Genomic DNA, 16,130 nt, shown 5'->3' with positions numbered 1-16,130 from the left:
CCTATTATCTCTTCCCCTGCCCCCTCTCTTTCTGCCACAGACAGCGCTACAGTATGGTTCACCAGTTCTTGGACGCTTTTAAAAATTCCTGCAGTAAAAAATGAACCAGACTGGAGTTTGCTTTGATTGTGGAGACTGCATTAGTAACACCTGTCCTGCAATATGTGGCTTGGAACGATGGCATCCTCTACAAAGGGCAAAGACAGATGGACTTCTCAGCTAGAAAGCAATTAAAACACCTCTCAAGCTATCCAGTGTGCCACAGGACAGAAACCACAGAGTCCTAAAGGCCTTCTAATGAAAACATGGGGGGGTGTATTTTGTTTGGTGAAGATATTCATACACTCTGCACACGTGCACACAGGTACTCACACTGAGACTGCCACAGAGGGATAATTAAACTGAGAACATGAGTGAACGCTCCCAGAAATGGCAGGTTACAGTTTAATAAGCAGCTCACAATGTCATTAAAATGCTCACCCTGGGAGAGCATCTTTAGAGAGGCTTTCATTTGCATTCCATGACCTGATATTCTGAGAACTTGGCAGATAGGAAGAAAGAGCTGGCTTTTGGAACTAACAGGATCCAAGGCGCCCACTCGCGTTTTCTCCCATCTTCATCCCATACATCAGAACCTCAGTGCTTCAGAGGCAACACATCACTTTTAGCAATTGCAGAAATGCTGATTGGAATAACAAAGTACTGTACCTAGCACTCTCTAGGTACTAGGAAAACAGATATATATGATTGTGGAAAGAGCTCTCCTCATGACTATTTCTTGGGCTACCTATTTTCCACACATTTTTGTCCTGACCAGCTTCACCACCCTGAGCAAAAGAACCACCAGCAAGCTGGAAAATAGGCAAAAATAACAGGCTATGCATGGAAAACCTGTGACCTTTCACTTAGAAGACAATCCTAAAATGCCTCTTAACCGTAACTGTAACAGGAAAGTGATAAACTGGGATTCAGCTAATGAATCCTGTCAGCAGATGCCCTATACAAGGACTTCCACAGGTGCAACAGGCTTTCTTCCCTCCCCTCGGCATGCCCCTCAGAATTGGCTTGGGGGCTGTCGAGAGAGGGAGAGGAGCTGCGAGTTGTTCAGTCAAGCAAGCTGAAATACCTGCCACGGCAGAACAATTGTCTTAGCGCAACATTAAATTTATTTCACAGTAAGGCAGAATATACAGGCTTCCGTCCATCGTGGCATCAATAATCCAGCAGCCACTTTCTTCTCATTCCTCCCTGTAGGACTGCAAATCCCAAACTCCAACTCATAAATGGAAGCACACTATACTGGGAACTGTAGTCTGTTAAGGGTTCTGGGAACTGTAGCTCTGTGAGAGGTAAACTACATTTCCTATGATTTTTCAGGGGGAGTGGACGTGTTAAAAGTGCTTTAGATGTATGATGTCTGTGTGCAGCCTGTACTTACCTTGCTGCAAATACAAAAGGATTGCCTAGCAACCAGCTGGCCCATACTTTAGCCTAAACAATTTACTTTATTGAGGCTGTTGTGAAGGCAAGTTCTGCAGCAGTTGAAGTACCACTTGCCTTACACATTCACATTTGGAGGGGTTCAAGTAAACAGGTGAAGGACTTGCCAAGCAGAAATACAGACACCTATGCTAGAAAGGGCAAGCAGCACAGGACCAAGAAGCTATCTGCAAGATATCCAAAAAGGCAAGCCAATTAGAGCAGGTAGCTCAGAATGAGAGGCTCAAAATAGATGTTGCAAAAGGTGGGAGAGGGAGGCTCGATGAAAGAGAGCAGTACAGAATTTTTCCACACATTTCCTGTCATTTGTTGGGTTTCAGGCTCATAAATAAGTAATGCTAAAATTACCAAAGGAAACTGGACATCAGTAATTCATAAGTTCCATTCCTGCTTGGCTGCAGAATGGCCAAAGAGAGTGTTGTCCTATGTACCTCTCTGTAAGCCAGTTTTCTCTTATAAAAATCAAATAAGCACATTTTATATCTTACCCTTTATGAATGGCTTAGGGCAGGTTTTAACATGCTTGTGATCAAAAAAATAAAAGCAGAGTCTAAAAAACATAAACTGTAAACTACCAAATATCACAAAAAACAGACCTTATTATAACCCCAACCAATTCCCCCTGCCTCCCGTCCCAATCTGATAATAAATGCAGTTGCTAAAAGCTAACAAAAATAGAATTGCTTTATAATTTGTTTGGAAGATGCTCGAGTTGGGCTTTAATGAATCTCCAAGGACAGAAAGTGAGTGTCATGGAGTTGCTGTCAGTCATCCTTCGAGATTTTAAAGTGACACAGGGGAAGAAGTAATTTGTTAGATATGAGATGCCAAAAGGCAAACTATCACCAGGCCCTGCAAGCAGGTCATCAACACCTCATGATCAGTAATATCAAATGGCACTGAAATATCCAATGGGGTCCATAGGACATTATTTACCCTGTTTGTCTCTAGGCTCAAAGAGTTGATCAGCGCTAGAAAAGAAATCCTCAAGTCATACCTGGGCCAGACTAACAGTTTTACAGAAAACTGGTAGCATCTTGGGGTGTCTGAAGTTACAGTGACCAGCACAAGAGGACTGAAATAGGGCAGTGATTCTTCCTCAATGGTGCCACACAATCAACCCAAATAATCCCCATCCCTGGGTGTAGCTGGGGGGGGGGCAGCTGCCCCCCATCAATAAAAATACATAGCCAATTGAGGTTCTACACACACACACAAACACACACACACACACCCTGCTTTAAAGCTCTGTGTCCAAACAGGGCAAAAGGTAAGTGTGTATAAGCCCTCAGTCTGGTAGTGCTGATGGAAGAGCTGGGTGACACACACACCCCCTTTGACAAACTGCCCAGAGCAAGGGAAAGCAGCAGCTCCAGAAACCTTTTATCAGCTGATGGCACCAGACTGGTCATCTGCTCTCATCTGATTTTCCAGGCCAAGAGAATTATAGATTGACAAATGAATGCCACAGCTGAAATTGTCTATAAGAACTGTCTATGCATTCCCTCATCTGACCAGCAGCCACTAAGAAGGAAGAAGTCTGTGTCCAATCCAAAGGCCTCTTGGTTTAAGCCTAGAAATGTCTGACAGTCTGAACACCGTTGAAAGTCCTTCCCTGGAATTTCAAAGCTTGCAATTTGTATGCTCTTTATCCACTTCAGCCCCTCTACTGGCTTAGGTTTCACAACTTTTCTTATCCTCCATTCTCTCTTACTAAGCCCTTTTGCTGGTTTGTTGTTCTGTTTAAAAAAGACACTCCCCATCCCCTTGCCATCTTGCTGCTCATATTGTGCTGCCCTCAGTCACCATCTCCATTCTCCACCATTCCACCTTAAGCTCTTTCTCATTCTTTTGTCTTGTTTTTCCATCTCTTTCCATTTTTAAATAGGCTGTTAAGTTGCTTGACTAGGAAGAGAGGTGATCCATTTGAACCAAATCCTTCTCTCTTTCTCTCTCTCTCTCTCTCTCTCTCTCTCTCTCTCTCTCTCTCTCTCTCTCTCTCAAAAAAGATGGGGGGGAACCAGAGCCTTCATTTCATTTACAACACGGAGACCCTTTGAAGAGACTTCTTTTTCATAAGCCCGTTTGCCTGCTCGGCGCATCCCGCAGGGACAAAGCAGCAGAAAGGGGGTCTCCTTCGCTCAGCTCGCCTGACCTACGACTCTCATTAAGAGAATCTTTTCAAACCAGACACTGCAAAAATGTCTTGCTTGCGCCTCAGTTGCTTGGGGGAGGTGGAGGGGAGCTATTTGGAGAAGCTGTCTCCATGGCAACACATATTCCCATCAGAAAATGTGCACAGGTCACCTGTTTCTGTGAAAGTTTCTCTCTTGTTTTCTTTCCCTGTCTCTCCAACAGGTGCCAGGGGAGCAGATGCTGTTTGCCACAGCAGCCAGGAGGGGATGTGAGAAAACACCCCTGGTTTGGGAGCAATGCCTCAGGAAATCCATCCCCTCCCCCCCCCCAACCCCGGCTGTGAAGTTGGCAAATGTCTACTCTGGTATGTGAACAGTAGCAAAATGCAGAGTTCCCAGCGCTCCATATTGTGGGAGGGAAACAAGAACCTTCTGAGGGCTCAGGTGCAAACTTGAGTGAAAGGGGCAGCCAAGTGACAAGCCTGGTCTCCAGGTGCTATTCATGTCAAACCTGCCATTGTGAAAAGCAGTTCAAAGATATGGGAAGAAGAGGGAGTTTTAAGAGAGGAGCGTGATACATTGGCAGAATTGGCTTTGCAAGGAAACCAAGCTGTAGGTTTAGACAGTTCTGCTAAAATGGCTTTCACCCTCTTCCTCCAAGCAACAGAGGTGAGACCCACCTAGGGAAGTTTGAACATTTTTTGCTTATTTGTGGTATACGGTGGTATATTGTGGTATAGGTGGTATATTGTGACTGCAAAAATTGCCCTCCTATAACATCCTAGATGTTCTTACACAAAATGGCACAAGGTGCATGGTACTGATAATGCATAATTTCCAGGGCTCCACAGCTGTATCTGCAGGCAAATCAGGGCCGGGAGATAGGCACACTGTTGATGTGGGCCTCAGTTCATGAAGGCTTATGCTATAATAAGCAAGTTACAGATAGGTAGCCGTGTTGGTCTGCCATAGTAAAAAAAAAAAAAATCCTTCCAGTAGCACCTTAAAGACCAACTAAGTTAGTTCTTGGTATGAGCTTTCATGTGCATGCACACTTCTTCAGATACACTGAAACAGAAGTTTCCAGACCCTTCTATATAGTGAGAAGGTGGGGAGGGGTATTACTCAGAAGGGTGGTGGGAATGGGTGATTGGCAGATAGCTGTGATGAGCCTGTTGATGACTCTTAACGACTGCAATAGGTCTTACAGGAAAAAGCAAGGGGTGAGAAGGTGAAAAATGGCTTTGTCATGTATGAGATAAGAATCCAATGTCTTTGTTCAGACCAGGTCTCTCCATGGTTTTAAGTTTGGGAATAAGTTGCAATTCAGCAGCTGCTCTTTCCAGTCTATTTCTGAAATTCCTTTGTAGTAAAACAGCTACTTTGAGATCTTGTATAGAATGTCCTGGGAGATTGAAGTGTTCTCCTACTGGTTTCTCTGTCTTGTGATTCCTGATGTCAGATTTATGTCCGTTTATTCTTTGGCGTAAGGTCTGGCCTGTTTGTCCAATATAGAGAGCTGAAGGACACTGTTGGCATTTGATGGCATACACAATGTTAGACGATGAGCAATTAAATAGTCCCGAGATGGTATGTGTGATGTTGTTGGGGCCTGTAATGGTGTTGTCCGGGTGTATGTGGCAGCAAAGTTGGCATCTGGGTTTGTTGCAGGCTCTGGTGCCAGTGTCCGTGTTAGGTCTGGTTGTAGTATTATTGTGGGTTAGGAGTTGTTTAAGATTGGGTGGCTGTCTGTAGGCAATGAAAGGTATTCCTCCCAGAGCTTGAGAAAGAGAACTGTCATTGTCCAGGAGAGGTTGTAGATCTCTGATGATGCGTTGTACTGTTTTAACTTGGGAGCTGTATGTGATGACTAGAGGCTGCAGTCGTTAAGAGTCGCCAACAGGCTCATCACAGCTATCTGCCAATCACCCATTCCCACCACCCTTCTGAGTAATACCCCTCCCCACCTTCTCACTATATAGAAGGGTCTGGAAACTTCTGTTTCAGTGTATCTGAAGAAGTGTGCATGCACACGAAAGCTCATACCAAGAACTAACTTAGTTGGTCTTTAAGGTGCTACTGGAAGGATTTTTTTTTTTTTTTTTGTTATAATAAGCAAGTTAGCCTTTACGGTGGCACAAGACTCTATATTGCTTTTGCCAGGATATTGGAATTAAAAAATCTAGCAATGGAGCAATTCTGGGTGCACTGGCCTTGTGAGAGTCCTAGACTCAAGAAAAATGAAAAGGGAAGCAAGCAAGTAGGCAAAGAGGTCTGGATAACTGTAAAAGAAGGTCTTACCTGGGCTGAAAACAGATCCCAAAAAAGAAACAAAAGTAGCCCAGATGAAGGCGCTCTTGCTATCATCTCTTGAAGAGATTCTAAACAGCTCTTTTTAATATTTTTTCTCTTAGTTTAGTACTGAATTGTAAACTACCTCAAATGTCACAGCAGAAAGGCAGCATATCAAAGCAACTCCGAAAAGCCAGTCTAAATTTGGAGAGTTACTGTAATATACAGTAGTGTCTAGATAAGTGTCACAGGTACTGGAAGCATGTAGCACACCCCTGGAAAGAACCTATGGGCTTGTCAGGCCAACATGCCTGACCCCTCCTCAGTTCAGTAAGACAAAAGACAAAAACTACACCAAGGCACGTGGCAGGGTTGCATATGCACTTTCTCATACTTTATACTTGACTCAAGGACAGACTCTTGCCAGAAAGACTGGCCACACTGAAGTTGAGAAACCGAAGTGCAGAAGACAGAAGGTTCTGATCTGTTGACTAGTCTACAACAGATGACCAAGCTTCCACTATTTAATACCAGGTCTGTCCAACCCAGCTACTTCAAGCTCTCTGGCAGTGACAAGAGGCCGTGTTGCACATCCCTATACCTTTATTTTTAATCTCTTGTTGGAAGCCGCTCAAAGTGGCTGGGGAAACCAGCCAGATGGGCGAGGTATAAGTAATAAATTTATTGTTGTTATCATTATCATTATCATTATTATCAGGTTGAAAAGTGGTTGAAGCACACACTGATTGGATAGTTCACCAAACCAGGTCCAAACTTCAGGCCATTCAAACAACTGAGTCCCTCTATAGAATAGAGAGAATTTACTTTTTTAGGATTATGGTTCTAGGAGCCTCAGCAGCTAGAGACCTTGTATTTTTCCAGCTCTAGTCTTACATTCAGGAAATCAATAAAAGGTAAGGAAGAACAAGCCTCTAAAAAGAACAGGTAGTTCTGATAGCACTCCCTTAGTAATTAATCTGTGCTCTGCTCATTTGCCTCTGGTTTTGGTTAGAATCACAACTCTAAGATCCACAGGCACGCACCTAACTAACTCTTTCTTCCTCACGTATTATCATTTCAAATTTCTGAATTTCAACTCCATATTTGTAAAAATGGAAAATCTTTTCTGTCTGCTTTGAGATTTACTTATAAATAGGGTCAACTGAAAGACCCTCAAACCTATAACTGACTAACCCTCTAATATGCCCCATAACCAAGTTACATTACCTCAATAACCTCATTCACAGAAACTCCATGACTGAAATCTGCAATAAAAATATCCAGTTTCAAGTTCCCAAGAGAGGCACACACACAAAGCAATCATAAATTTGATGCACATTTGCCCAAGATTTCTATCTCACTAGGTTGAAAAAGAAAAGTTTCAACTTAGGATAAATCTCTGTTCTTCATTCAGTTTGAAAAATATAAGCACCAAGGATTTTGGATGTATTTATTTTTTAAACCAGAAAGGCAGCTCTCATTAAAAAGCTACCAGGTGTTCCCAGCACTATCTGTAGCTCCTTTTTTAGCTTTAATGATTTCACTGTTTATGTTACAGATGCACTCTCCAGGACCTTTCCTGGAGCATCCAAATGTCATCTCTGCACCCTAAAGCAAGTGTAAATTTGGTAAATCTGATGTTGCTATTAAAAACGTAGACTTGCACATAAAGTGCACACTTAATAGCACTGCTTTCCTTACTCACTTTCTACTCACTTTATCAGCACAAGCTACAACAAGGCTTGTGCATTTACCCATAGTTAGGGCCAAAGGAAACTAGTGTGCAAATGCTGAACAATGGACATTTGCATAGAGCCATTTATTATGGAAATGGCGCTGCCCATAGACACAAATTCAGGCAATACCATCCCCATGAAAATGCCATTCCACATTTTTTCTTCCCTTTAATCCTCATTTACCATGGGTGGGGGGGGGTGTTATTGCAGAAACATTAAATCTGGATTAAAGGGGGGGTGTTGCATGTATATTGCTCAAAATATGCATGCATGATAGGCACTGAGGGCCCCTCCAGATGTCATTTCTTACTTCACATTCCATGATTATCTGTGTGCATGATGATATCAGGGCTATAATGCATGATCCCACTTTGAATAATATTTGCAGGTGCAAAAGTTTTATGATTGTCACACCACTTCATTTCCAATCAGTAAATATCTCATAATCAGTGTTAGAAACTGGGATACAAAAGTTAGGAGCAACATTGCTTCTGGGACTTGGACTGTAGGCACAAAAACAGAATGTCTAGTCGGCACTTTTTTATTTATATAGAGACTTCTTTTTTAAAGACACTACATGTTTTCTGTTTTAAAAACCAGATTTTGGCACAAATTTAATCCAGACATGTTTACTAACATAAAAGAAATAATAGTTTAGCAGGGATTTTTTTAATACAACTATGTGAGTGTCATAGCTACCTGGCAAGAGCAACAGGGGGAATCCCATAATGAAGGCTCTGTCATTTCCAACAGTCTATCCACCAATTTCCTTATAGGAATATTTGTGGGAAACAACCTGCTATAGGAGATATAAGAGATTTCATTGCAAACAATGATAAGTTGGAGTGGGGAAGATGATACAACAGGAAGCACAAAACACTGATGCTTCCTGGTGCCGTTGCAGGTCCTCTTTGAAGGCAGTCTTATATCCCCAGCCACATTATAAAGAAGGAAGTACAGTGGTACCTCAGGTTACAGATGCTTCAGGTTACAGATGCTTCAGGTTACAGACTCTGCTAACCCAGAAATAGTACCTCGGGTTAAGAACTTTGCTTCAGGATGAGAACAGAAATCACAGGGTGGCGGGGTGGCGGCAGCAGGAGACCCCATTAGCTAAAGTGGTACTTCAGGTTAAGAATGGTTTCAGGTTAAGAACAGACCTCCAGAACAAATTAAGTTCTTAACCTGAGGTACCACTGTATTAGCACACAAGCATTGCTATCAATGAATTTTTTAAAATGCCCAATTCAGCACACAAAAGTGTTGCTTTTAAAGAGGTAGGTGCAGATAGAGCCTTGAGAAAACATTTTGGAAGTATAGCTAGGGTTCAAGTCAGGCCAGTTAAGAAAGGTGGGTGTTTAAAATGTTATCTTTTTATTTAAAATAAACAAAAATAATCCAGTAAGAACAAAAATGCAATCTGCTTTTAAAATCAACTGTGATGACTTCATATTCTAAGATTATCAGTTAATAATGGTTTAAACAAATTGGTATAAATTAGGGAGAAAGGGAGGCAAGTAGCAATTGACATCACCATCATGCTGAACATGTGGAAATGCTCTAGCTTACAATCAATACAGGAATTCTGAAATTCATGATCAGTAATATTTCCCCCCTTTGAAAAACATAAGCTCTCTTTCTCCTAACATCATATATTGCAATCCATGGAGGTTTCCAAGTTTGACTGTTCCTTTGTCTTCTCCTCAAGATCGCCTGCATTCTAAGCAACATAGGGCAGGGTTGGGGAAGAGATAAAATTCCAGAGAATGGGGATGACCTACATGAAAACTGAATTGAATTGCACTGTCCTTTGGTCTTTAAACAGTCTCTCCCTTCTGAACTAAATAACACTCTTGCAGGTTACAGTATGTCCATTCAGCTAGCTTCCTTATCAGAGATGGGGAATAAACAAGATAACTGAATGGCAGTCTTTCCAAAGAGTGTTCTTTGCTGGCTGGCAATAGGGCAAGCAAGAAAGCACGTAAAGCTGTCAATTCTGATGAAGGAAAACTCTCACACAGGGTGCTAGGAAACAGCGGCAAATGTTTTAGCAAGAGTCAGATAAGATTTTTGGGATGTGTTTTTTAGAGTTAAAAGTTTGTGATAGGGAATTCGTTTGACAGGAGATGGGAATCAGTTGTGCTCTATTATATAGGAGAAGATATATGAATGGAAACATTTGTGATGTACAAAACATACATGGGAACCTAAATGCATTCCCTTCAAAATCACATTCCTGTGTTTCTCTCTCTCTCTTCTTCTAGGCAAGACTGTTGCTGTGAAATTGCCATGTCTCCTTTGTGAGAGTCCAGACAACTTCATAAGCCACTTGCAATCCTCCCATGTTTTCTTACCTTTCTCTACCTTTTTTTTAAAATAAAATTGAAAATCTGCTAAGGAGGGGAAGAACGGAATAGCAGTTCAATCTCTTTGCAGGTATGGATGGTAAAATGTGTGATGGAGGCAGAGTGAGAAGAAATGTTCCCGGGGGAGGTAGATGACATGTTGGGACAGCCTCTCCTCCTCAGCTGCTTGCCATGAATTTCTGGTTTCAGAGCTGTTTCACATCCTGCACCATAAGTCCTTTTTCTCCTGATCTACCAGCTCTCTGCCTTAATTAATTGCTTCCTGTAATGAGGTTCCCTCAACCCACACAGTTCAAATAGTTATTTAATTAGTAGATTACTTTGAAAACATCAGTGCTTACCTCCAAGTACAGATGTGCAGGTGTCTCTGGCTAAAACCCTGTAAGGCTGCAATCCATTAACCCTGGACTGCAGTCGGGCACAATTTGTTTTTAATGCAGTTATACTACAGCAGACTGACACAACAAGGAAAAACCAAGGCTGTAAATTTTCTATCCATATTGTAACACTGACTGGATCAGGATATCTGATTAGGTTCCATTGTGAAATTAACCACACTGGAAAAGGGCATTTCCAGGTGAAATCCATGGGACCTACAGCCCAATCCATAATCATGTTAATGCAGAAGATAAGCTGCAACCCTCTTGCCCTGAGCTGCTGGCATTGTCTTTTTTTTTAAAAAAAAAAACACAACTTTTTAATTTTTTTCAATTGTACTGCTTCAGTAACTGCATACATGTACACAGGTATAAATACAAAATAAGGGGCTAAAATGGCACTGAGAAGCATCTGCTTCAAAATGTCAGAAGAAAAAGTGACGAATGAGGGGAAAGGAGAGGAAACAACAATTCTCACAAAGCTTTGTCTTGCCCATAGTGCCATGCATACAGGCCCCCCAAAAAGGATAGACCCTTGAAGTGTGGATGGCTAATGCAATCCTGCTTGCAGTTTACAGCACTAGAGGCTCTCCATCTATAACAGTGGTTCTCAAAGGGGAGTGGATGGAGTGGATGGCAAGTGTGGCAGAAAGATTCAAGAACAATCAAATAAACATTTCGGTATAGCACAGCACAGCATACTTTCTGGATGATAATATTTTACAGTAGTTATGTTCTGTGTTATAGATTAAGCACTGCTAGGAGTTGTTTTTTATTTTCTAATATATTTATTATGAATTAAAAATTTGGTGTGGCATGAGCAAATGTTATTCTGAAAGTGTGGCCCAAAGAAATGAATTTGAGAAGCCTTGATCTAGAAGCATCCACCCACCCACCCACTCACTCACTCACTCACACACACATACATACATACATACACACAAAATTGGCATTCTCTGAGGAAATATCTATGAGGCCAACAAACGTTTAGTTCCAAACATATTTAGCAAAAAAATAATCCCAGTCCTTTGGGATGGTAAGAAAGTGTCTTCCACTGGTACACATGAAGAAGATTACAAGAAAAAAAAAAACCCACATGTTTCCATCATAACAGTGAATATTTCAAAACCTTGTGTAGAACATTATACCAGGAATGGGGAAATAGATTTGGTCTGTGGGCTGGACCCCTATCTCCCTAACATCCTCTGGGTAAAAGTTGACAGGTGGTAGGGCTGCCTACTTATAAGATTAACTTAAGATAAATTTATTGTCATTGTCCGTATATACACAGTATACACAACAACGAAAATCAAACACCCAAAGACCGGGTTCACATACACATTTGCACGTATCTCCAACACTCTCATCCTATTCAAACATAATCTATAAAACATAACATAATCCAGAATATAACATAACCTATTAAAGGCATAACATAACCTAAAACCTATCTCATTCCTTCCTACTCCCTGCTTGCTATTTCTTGCAACTGGCCCTGAGATCATTATTTAGTGCAATCAGAGCTCTTGGATAGAAACTATTCAGAAGGCGTGTGGTTCGTGTTTTCATTGTCCTATATCTTCTGCCCGAAGGCAACAGTTCAAAGAAGTTGTGAGCAGGATGGGTGGGATCTCTCAGGATATTGTGTGACTTCTTCAAAGTGCGAGACGTGAAGATCTCATCCAGGGTTGGTAGTTGGAGCCCAATAACATTCTGGGCAATTTTAATTATTCTCTGTAAAGCTTTTTTATCCATTTCAGAGCTGCTCCCATACCACGATAATATACTATAGGTCAAGACACTCTCGATGGTACTGTGATAATAGGACAGAAGTAGGTGCTGAGATAGATTCAGTCCCCTGAGCATTCTCAGGAAATACAGCCTCCCCTGCACCTTCCTCGCAACCATATTAATATTCGCAGTCCATGAGAGGTCCTCAGAGATATAAATGCCCAGGTATTTAAAACTACCAACCCTCTCCACCTCCTCGCCATTTATGTGCAATGGTAAAAATACACTTTTCTTTCTCCTAAAGTCAATTATGAGTTCTTTGGTTTTTTTGGTGTTAAGCATAAGATTGTTTTCTTTACACCATTGAATTAACCCCTGTACTTCTTTCCTATAAGCAGTCTCATCGTTCTCACTAATGAGCCCCACCACTGTTGTATCATCTGCGAATTTGATGATTGTGTTGGACTTATACAGTGGGGTGCAATCAAATGTGTACAGGGAATAGAGAAAGGGACTTAGCACACATCCCTGAGGGGCTCCTGTGCTTAATACTAGAGTAGAAGAATAGTAAGGTCCCATTCTCACTTTTTTTTAACTTAAGTTAAAAAAATCTTAAGTTAAAAATCTTAAGTATCTTAAGTTCATGTGTGTCACTCCCAAGTCAGTCAAAGCTTTATACACCAATGTAAGCAACATGGTAGCCAATAGGCGCAAGTGAAGCTCCCAGAGAACTTGTGTTCTATGATTCATCCTTCGAGGAATAGCATGCAGCAAACCTGCTATGGCATTCTGCACCAGTGGCATATTCTGGATCAGATTCTGGGCAGCCCCACTATAATCTAGTTGTGCTAGAAGTTGCAATATTGCATGCTGATCACATTCTACAAAAGTTTCCCATCTCCTCATAGCTGTGCCGGTGGGGCAGGAAACATGCAAGCCCTCAGGGAGTCATTCTCATAACTCTAAACCATGATTTTGCATTATGTCCAAACACTATCCAAACACTATCAAGGAATGTCAGCAAAGTGAGGGAGAAGATATTGTCTAAATGGAAATTTCAGTATAGTGCGCAAAGAAATGTCTTCACACAGGCCACCACTTCCACATAATTAGATTTTTTTAACGTATCACCTGATGCCAGAATAATATCAGGTGATCCATGACATGGCACTTTAAAGTCTCCAATTGTTGAGTCTTCAAACCATTGTGCAGAGCTTCCTGCAAGTACAAATGATCAGTTGATTGTTAATGCTTACGGAGTGCCTGTACGACACTTTGAAGTCCTTAATATCAGATAACAGTCAGGGCTGCAAAGTGCCATGCACAGCCCTCTGAAAGGACAGCCCATCAACAGTGATTGTGAAAGGAAAAGAAAAGAAAAGAAAAGAAAAGAAAAGCCATGCAGATCACTTATTGGCTCAGCCTTGACCTTCCTGGACCTATTTCTGACATCATACATGATGTCAAGTTTATGGCAGGTGGGTATGGTTTCTTGTGGACAAAATGGAGAGGCCTGTCAGACCTAATTAGGCCCAACGGTCAAAGATTCCCCACCACTACTTCATACACTCCACTGATCCCGAAAGATAACTGGTGTCTTTGCAAAGTCTAAAGGAAAGACGGTATCACAGGTAAATAATACTTAACAGCCAGCAACAGAAAAAGGATTCAGGCTGCATGATTAATTGGAAATATATAATATAAGATAATGTGTATCACCTTCACAAGGCAAGGAGAGGGTTTTACCTAGCAGGCTTAAAACAGAAGACTTGTTACATAGGATCACTCACCTTGATGTATACGTCAAGGGCTGTGTGGACACGGTTCACTGCCAGATGGATGGACAGTGGAGTCGTGTAGGGAAAAGTTGCCATGACAACATGGCTAGGGGCTGGGAAGTTGATGATCTTGAAACCATACTTCAGAAACATGCGCAACACTTCCTCAGATGGCTTCTCTTCTCCTTCACTCAAGATGCTACCCACAAGATAGCGGCATTTCTCTGGATCCACCTTTAAAGAGAAATAAGGGCTGGCATTAGACAACAAAGGGCTTCAAAGGGCTCATGATACTGTGTTTAAAATACCGGTAAATGGAATAATACCAGTCTTATCATTCAGTGATCCTACCTATAGCTTAAGGCAGTGGTTCCCAAACAATGTTCTGGAGAGCCCTAGGGTTTCTCAGAAGCTTATTAGAAATGGCAAACATTTCCCAGCATGATAACTTGCCTACCATTACTGACATTTATGTGCAGCCAAAGAAGAGCGCTGTACAAATTGACCCAGAGCCAAACAACACAGTTTTGAGAACCTTTAAGTCAAGATGGGACTCTGGGTAGTTTATTAAATTGTGCATCCAATTGTCATATTTGCCTGAAAAGGGGGTTGTGGGGAAATTGTAGTCAAATATAAGTAGCAAGCTTAGGGCTAGTTAATACATGAAGGGGTTAAAGGTAAAGGGACCCCTGAACATTAGGTCCAGTCACGGACGACTCTGAGGTTGTGGCGCTCGTCTAGTTTTATTGGCTGAGGGGGCCGGCGTACAGCTTCCAAGTCATGTGGCCAGCATGACCAAGCCGCTTCTGGCAAACCAGAGCAGCGCACGGAAATGCCGTTTACCTTCCCACCGGAGCGGTACTTATTTATCTACTTGCATTTTGATGTGCTTTCGAACTGCTAGGTTGGCAAGAGCAGGGACCGAGCAACGGGAGCTCACCCTGTCGCGGGGATTTGAACCACCGACCTTCTGATCGGAAAGTCCTAGGCTCTGTGGTTTAACCCACAGCGTCACCTGCGTCCCACATGAAGAGGTTAAGACCAGAGAATTATATTCCTAGACTCAGTTAGGTCATGGGCCCTTGTCTCCAGAGAAGTAAGGCTTCTTTGTTCATTTTCTTTCACTATGTGAGATAGGATGTGCCTGAGCTTGCTCGCTACAAACTCAGATCATGTGCTTAGAGCTGTTTCACTATATTTTGTATCCCACATTGCTGCTGCATAGAATAACTGTGCATAGAATGACTCTGACCTTTGGAGTTTGTAAGTAAAGCATTTAAACTTACGAACAGTGTGAGTGTGGTCTGTTCACTGCAAGATGGGTAGAGAGGGGAAGCACTGTAAAAATTGTGAACCATCCAGAACAAATTTGGGGGGTGTATAGGGAGAGGAGAGGGAGGGGAAGTTCCACTGTGCAGTTGGAAGCCCTTGCTAAAATGGAACAACTTTGCTGGATGCAACTCTATTCATTTAACATTGTGTGGTTTGGCCCTCAGTTTACGCAGGAATTTGGCAAAGGTTACCGTAGTTGGTAACCTATGTGAACTGAGATGGTGACAAGGTTTCCCAAACTTGGGTCTTCAGCTGTTTTTGGACTATAACTCTCATCATCCCTAGCTAGCAGGACAAATGGTCGGAGCTGATGGGAAATGTAGTCCAAAAACAGTTGGACACCCAAGTTTGGGAAACCCTGCCTTAGCAGATGCCAAGAGATTTATTGGCAAGACAAATCAATGTTAAAGCTCACTCTGAAAGTTGGCATTTTGGAAACCACTGCTTTAAGAAAGCAAACGTTATTCTTATTACATTTGTTCAATGCTTTTCACCATCAAAGCAACTTACAAAAGATCAAAATACAGAACTTCTGAAACATTTAAAAACCACAATGCAGAATAAAACATAATGATAAACACTTCAACAGAAATATCGAATTGAGTTTGAGGGATGCTTCACATATTGCATTTTCACCATATACATGCTTCATGCTTGCTGTAAGTGAAAGGCAAGCAAAAGCAAATTAGTTGTTTTTACTGATGTTTGGTTCTTGAATACTGTCTAATATCCAATAAAAATTCATCCAGTAACTATATGACTAGCATTTATCACTATAGATTGGTTAATAGTGCCATATTACTGTTGCCCTCTGCTACACAAAAATAGCTTTTCACCAACATCATAGGAGGCACAGTCACACAGCTCACAGCCACTAAGTGGG

At 41.8% G+C, this 16,130-nt stretch overlaps 1 protein-coding gene across 4 annotated transcripts in view; it reads right to left on the bottom strand.

Moving 5' to 3' along the window:
* TEX264 (testis expressed 264, ER-phagy receptor) overlaps positions 1-16,130 on the bottom strand; it is a 148,790-nt gene that overhangs the window by 90,646 nt on the left and 42,014 nt on the right. For all 4 annotated transcript variants that reach the window (XM_081900374.1, XM_081900371.1, XM_081900373.1 and 1 more), the window contains one exon: positions 13,928-14,149. In XM_081900374.1, the coding sequence (XP_081756500.1) occupies positions 13,928-14,149 (222 nt within the window). The remainder of the gene's footprint in view (positions 1-13,927; positions 14,150-16,130) is intronic.

This window comes from Podarcis melisellensis (assembly GCF_964234715.1).
Source record: "Podarcis melisellensis genome assembly, chromosome: 2".
Classification (NCBI taxonomy): domain Eukaryota; kingdom Metazoa; phylum Chordata; class Lepidosauria; order Squamata; family Lacertidae; genus Podarcis; species Podarcis melisellensis.
This window is presented reverse-complemented; position numbering and strand designations above follow the sequence as displayed.